Consider the following 6,000-nt stretch of genomic DNA (forward strand, 5'->3'; position numbering starts at 1 on the left):
TGGTGATGAACAAAAGGGTGGCTCTGCTAATGCCTCATGTCAGTCTACTCCTCCTGTCATCGCAGGCACTGCTTTAACAAAGTCTTAGCAATGTTTATAGCCGCTCCTTCCTTCCAGCAGACACGCTCAACACAGAACAAAGCTTACCCCTCACAGCGTGAGGGATGATACATCAGAGAAGAGATGGAAGTGCCGAGACAGAATGGATCATTTCAGAGGTCCTAGCATAAGCACTGAGTCTTCCAGGAAACTGTATCAAGACTCAGAACCATTCTGGTAAAGTCAGCCTGGATGGTCCGTTTGCCCAAATGTTGTCCAGCAGGGTTGCGAAGGAAGTACCACTTCTCAAAACGGGGCAGTGTGCCAGCCTGGCGTTCTTCTTAGGTCTCTGTCTCCTTTAGGTGTCCAAACGTGTAAATGTGTCTGTCAGTCTGGAGTTTAAGTGAAAATGGCATCCAGGCCCAGGAACCTTGGCACTCTTAGACTAGTTGTAAACACGCATCGAGTGTGGGGCTATCTAACCCTTCCCATTTCATCCTATAGGACAGGTACATGCCAGGGGCTCTCTCCTCCCCGCTGGCAGCAGGTCAGTAACTCCCTTGCAAGAAACTGCTACTAATTCCTTGCCGTCTTCTCTACATGTACCCTGCCTCCTGTGAAGATGGGTCTGTTCACTGGCAGCGGCCTGGGAAAGAGCCAGAGGCTGATCTCCCGTACTACCGCTATAAAGCTCCCTCTGCTGAAGTGGAGATGACAGCCTATGTGCTCCTTGCTCACCTCACCACGCAGCCAGCACCTTCGCAGGAGGAGCTGTCACTCGCATCTCGTATTGCAAAGTGGATCATTGGTCAGCAGAATCCCAACGGAGGCTTCTCCTCCACCCAGGTGAGCAGCAGTTTCCCTCCTGTGACCTCCCATATCAATATCAGGAGAGTGCCGGAGACCAGGGTGGGAGCGCAGTAAGGTTAAGCCAAGTGGAGACTGTAGCCCCGCAGTATTAGCATCTGCCGCAGCTACCGAGTTCCCGAGAGGCCAAGGCCAGTATGTCAGGTAGCACCGCAGGGAATGACTGATACGTTGATTAATGACCTGGCTTATTTGAGCCAGTGGGTGAGAATGCTGGTGACACAAATGACGCTGCAGTTTGGAGCTCCCGCCATAGTTTGTGTGTGTATGCAGTTGCTGCTTTTCCCCGGGGAGAACAGGTGAAGGCTGCACAGAGCTTCGCCACAGCAAGTTCAGGAATACGTGACTGCTGTGCAGAGGACACGGGAAGAAAATGGGTGCCTGCAAAGGCTGATCTTTCCCTCTTAGCTTCTCGCTTAGGACCAGAGAAAGTGAAGAATGGAGGAGAGGGTGCCTGCTGACAGCAAAGGGCGGGCTGTGGGAGAACAGGATGTGGGATGGTTAAGAGGGTTAACCCGGCCATGGGTGTCGGGCCTGGCTCTTGCAGGACACAGTTGTGGCTCTGCAAGCCCTCTCCTTGTACGGAGTTTCCACCTATGCCAAGAGCGGAGCAGCTTCCAAAGTGACCCTGCGATCTGGAGGGGACTTCCAGCAAGACTTCCACGTGGATCCCTCAAACCGGCTGCTGCTCCAGCACGTGCCCCTGCCCCAGGTGCCAGGGGAGTACAGCGTAGAGGTGTCTGGCAAGGGATGCGTCTACCTGCAGGTGAGGGTGGTGGGGAAAGTGCCGTCGTGGCAGGGGAGCCCTCTCTCAGGCAGGAGCGAGGGGGAGGGCAGAAGGGATAAGGGAGAGGGGGAGGAGCGCAAGGGAAAGCTCCGGGAGAAGCCGGAGAGGAGCAGAGTTGCGTGGAGAACGGAGCGACAGGGAAAGAGGGAAAGAGCCATGAGTGCTGGGGAGCTGTGAGAGTGGGGAAGGGGGAGAGCCGGGCAGGCAGACGATGATCTCTTTCAAGCGTTGAGCATGCACACACACAGCTGCTGGCTCTCCCGTAGACAAGCCTGAGGTACAACGTGCAGCCCAAGCAGGAGAGCGCGCCCTTCCTGCTGCATGTACACACGAGACCAGAGACGTGTGAGGACTCCAAGGCTCACAAGGTCTTTGACATAGGCATAAACGTCAGGTAAGTCTGTGTTTGGTTTGAGCCCTCCTGAGTAGCCGAGGGAGCTGGAGGAGGTCTGGCGGTGCAGGGGGAGCTGGTCTGGAAGGGACGGAGCAGCCACCTGGACTGGGAAGTGGGCTGGAAGCAGCCGGGCTGGGAGGAGAGGCTGTGGAGGCAAGAGTTGTCCTGTGGGGATAAGCTGTGCAGGGAGCAAAGCGCTGGGCTACTGAGGGGCGGCACAGGTGACTAGGCTGAAGAAGAAGGTGCTGGATTGACAGGAAGTGGTGAGGTGTCAAGTGTTACAGAAAAAGTGGAAGTGCCCCAGCTTTGACGTGGCGTGCCCTGAATCTCTGTGGCTTGATTCCTTAGTTACGTGGGTGAGCGCAGTGTCTCCAACATGGTGATTATCGATGTGAAAATGCTGTCGGGATTCATCCCTGTCAAGTCCTCAGTGAGGAAGGTAGGAGCCCACGTGAATTGTTTGTCTGAGGATATCTGCCCCTTTCGTTTTATCACCTGGGCCGCATTCAGTTTCTCCTTTATTTTTAAGACGTGTTCCAGGTGTCTGTGGCTTACTAGGGGGCTCTAGGATTGACATCGTCTTGATCCTGCCATTGTCATCTGTACAGTACATCCTGTCATTGTGTGTACAGTACTTTTCTTTCCACACCTGGCTGGAAGCCAGTACTACGTGATCCATCTGTGTAAAGCAGACTATGTTTGTTTTTTTCTCTTTGGACAGGGGATGGGTTATCTCTGAGTTCAGATACCTTGCTGAAAACATTGTCCGTGTGTATCACACTCAAAAGCAATACTGGTTTCTTTTTCCTTCCGCTGATCTTACCATATAGTTTATAGCTTGTCTTGCAATTGTTTAAGGCTCAGGTCCCTTTGTGAGGTGTTGAGCAAGTGTGTTGCCCTGGAAAAGAGCAGAGATTATAAGATACTGCAGAACTAGCCAGCCTAAAAGAATGCATTGTCATTGAATCCTCTCTTTGCTGTGTTTGGACCAGTGATCAGTCCCTGCCGGAGCTGCTCAGTATTTAATCTGCCAGGCTGGTGAAGGGGAGACCTGGGGACCATTAATGGCTAATGGTGCACCAGGGAGTCAGTTCCACAACGCAGGCCTAGTCACTGCTGTCAGTACTCCTAGTGCTTTATCCGTAGTGTGTCCCGTCCATGGGGCAGTGAAAACGGCACAGGGGGACCACCCTCAATTCAATAACAATTTGGTCTTCTTTCTTCAGCTGGCACACCACCAAGTCATTGAGCGTACAGAGTTCAGTACCAACCATGTCTTAGTGTATCTGGAAAAGGTGAGTCTCCGTTTGGGGCTAGAATGGGAAAGAAAAGCACAAGCCTTGGGGACATTTGGCCACCCAAGGCAAAAGACACGGGTCTCAAAACTGGATCTGATAAAAGTAGGAATGAACTGACTTTTGCTGACCTCAGAATTTACTGGTGCCTTCCTCACAGCCCTCAGCAGGTTTTCCCTCTGGGCCTGCATACGGATCAGCCTACACCTGCCCACCAGACATGAGCTCCCCCAGTGTGGGGAAAGGCCCTGGGGTTTCCCCTTGTCCCTCAGCCAGGCCTGCTGAGGGACTCGCTCTCACACACATGCACTCCCAGTGCCCAGGGCACTGCCGGCAGCAAGAGCACTAGTAGGAAGAGTTCAGTGAGGGGACAGTAGGAGAGCCCAGAGCAGACAGAAGGCGGACACTGATCCTCCATCACTTCCTTTTCCCAGCTGAGCAACGTGACCTTGAGCTTCTCCTTCACGGTGGAGCAGGACATCCCTGTGCAGGGCCTGAAACCAGCTCAGGTGAAGGTGTATGATTACTATGAGACTGGTAAGTGTGGGGCTGAGGGTGTCCCGGTGAGTGACTGTGGGGAGCTGGATTCATGGGGGTGTCTGGGAGCAATGGAAACCCACAGCTGTTCCTGCATTGTCCCTCTGCTTGTCCCTCTGCATTCCTGGGAGAGGGACCTCTGACAGTCCTGCTCTTTCTCTTCCCTTCTGTTTTTCAGATGAGTTTGCCATACAGGAGTACGGTGCTCCCTGCACCACAGGTAGGGTACATAGGAGCAAATAGCCTATTGCAAATTATTTTGAATGGAAGTCTTTTGCAAACCTTAGGCTTCCTTTGCCTACAACAAGTCTCTGAGCTTGTCTTTACCATGCCTACAGCAGGCTTGAGTCATACCGTAGTACAGAGGGGGAAAATAATGCTAGGCACCCTGTGTTATATTTCATTTTATTCACTGAGACCGTGAATCTCAGTGCTATCACCTTAAGTCAGACAGAGGCACTTGTCTTTGCCTGTGTGTGTTTCACGTTGTACAAATGAGACCAAAGTCTTCCTTGGGACAGAGCACCATGCTCAACCTCTGCGTATCTACCTTTTTCAAGGCCACTTTCACCATGCTGCAGATACAGAAGTGCGTTGAGGAATTGTCTCCCAGCCACCTTGGTGAAATGTTCACATGTCTTCAGTGAATTTCAAGCTTTGCCCTAGGTTCTTTTTTCCGATCCTGTGGGAAATCCATGTGCCACAAGACAACATTTACTCTGATAGCTCATGCCTCTCCTTCCTTCTCTGTAGTATGGATGTAATGAACATGTCCAGCCATTCCCAATATGTTGTCCTTCTGCAACGTGGCAATTTTAGGTGTTGTAGGTTCGCAGATTTTAACAGGGTTTAAGCTGACATGGCACAAAAGGGGCTACCACAGAATGCAGAGAAGTCGTCTGGGATTCTGGGTATTGCTTCACCAGGAATTCTCTCTCACTCTGTCCTTTCCCCACCTCCAGCCAAAGCTGAACAGGGAAATGCCTGAAGAATACATCTGTGCCCTGATGGATCAGCTGACTTGTTTCTGCCCTTAGTAGTCTTCCTTAACGAGTCCTCTACAATGTTACATGTAACCAACACCAAAAGCAAAGCAATACAATAAAAATAAATAAAGTCTTGATCCTCCCCATCTGCCTCTGGCCTTATTTTTTTGTTAGCATTTCTCGTGTCTCTTCTCATCCACATTGCAGCGAAGTGCTCTGAGATTTAGATAGAGCCGTCCATGCCAACACAGTGTTTGGCAAGTCCTTGGGAATACCAGAAGGTAGGCAGCTTTTGGCAGTGAGGAGGCGTGTTGTCACACTTGCCGGTTCTCTAGGAGGAATGGGAATTCTGCCTGATCCATTATGCAGCATCTCCCTGCCTATAAATGCAGGTGTTTTCTGTGATATAATTAATTGCTGGACATAAGCCTCTCTCCATATTCCTCCTCTCATTCCACAGTGAAATGGGTTCTGTGCAACAGGAGGACAGCGTAGAACTTGTTCATTCTGGTTTTTCAGAGCAGACCAGAGAGAAATGGAAGGAAGACCTGCGAAGGAAAGGAAAGTCTGGTTCTGAAGACATTGTCTGCTGGTTTCTAAACAGCTGAAGTGAAAGCAGAGAGGAACTGCAAACTTAACAGCATTGTTATTTGGAATTACAATCAAGTACTACATGATGGGAATACCATCCCAGCATACCACCAGCATACCATCAGCCTTTTTAGCCCCAAGGCACACTGCTGGCTCATAGAGTCATAGAATGGCCTGGGTTGAAAAGGACCACAATGATCATGTACTTTCAACCCCTGCTATGTGCGGGGTCACCAACCACCAGACCAGGCTGCCCTGAGCCACATCCAGCCTGGCCTTGAATGCCTCCAGGGATGGGGCATCTACAACCTTCTTGGACAACCTGTTCCAGCGTGTCACCACACTCTGAGTGAAAAACTTCTTTCTAATATCTAACCTAAACCTCCCCTGTCTCAGTTTAAGACCATTCCCCCTTGTCCTATCACTATCCACCTTTGTAAAAAGCCATTCCCCCCCTGTGCCTACACTCCCTTCAAATATTGGAAGGCCACAATGAGGTCTCCC

General features: G+C 51.1%; 1 protein-coding gene across 6 annotated transcripts in view; it reads left to right on the top strand.

Moving 5' to 3' along the window:
• LOC125687912 (alpha-2-macroglobulin-like) overlaps nucleotides 1–5,051 on the top strand; it is a 28,296-nt gene extending 23,245 nt beyond the window's left edge. For 4 of the 6 annotated variants that reach the window (XM_048933252.1, XM_048933254.1, XM_048933251.1 and 1 more), the window contains 6 exons: nucleotides 662–885; nucleotides 1,454–1,672; nucleotides 1,960–2,087; nucleotides 2,436–2,526; nucleotides 3,314–3,382; nucleotides 3,817–5,051. In XM_048933252.1, the coding sequence (XP_048789209.1) occupies nucleotides 662–885; nucleotides 1,454–1,672; nucleotides 1,960–2,087; nucleotides 2,436–2,526; nucleotides 3,314–3,382; nucleotides 3,817–4,062 (977 nt within the window). In that variant the 3' untranslated portion in view covers nucleotides 4,063–5,051. The remainder of the gene's footprint in view (nucleotides 1–661; nucleotides 886–1,453; nucleotides 1,673–1,959; nucleotides 2,088–2,435; nucleotides 2,527–3,313; nucleotides 3,383–3,816) is intronic. The other 2 variants (XM_048933253.1, XR_007374512.1) reach the window with 2 other exon arrangements.
• The last annotated feature ends 949 nt before the right edge of the window (nucleotides 5,052–6,000 follow it).

The sequence above is a fragment of the Lagopus muta genome, chromosome 1 (assembly GCF_023343835.1).
Source record: "Lagopus muta isolate bLagMut1 chromosome 1, bLagMut1 primary, whole genome shotgun sequence".
Lineage (NCBI taxonomy): Eukaryota > Metazoa > Chordata > Aves > Galliformes > Phasianidae > Lagopus > Lagopus muta.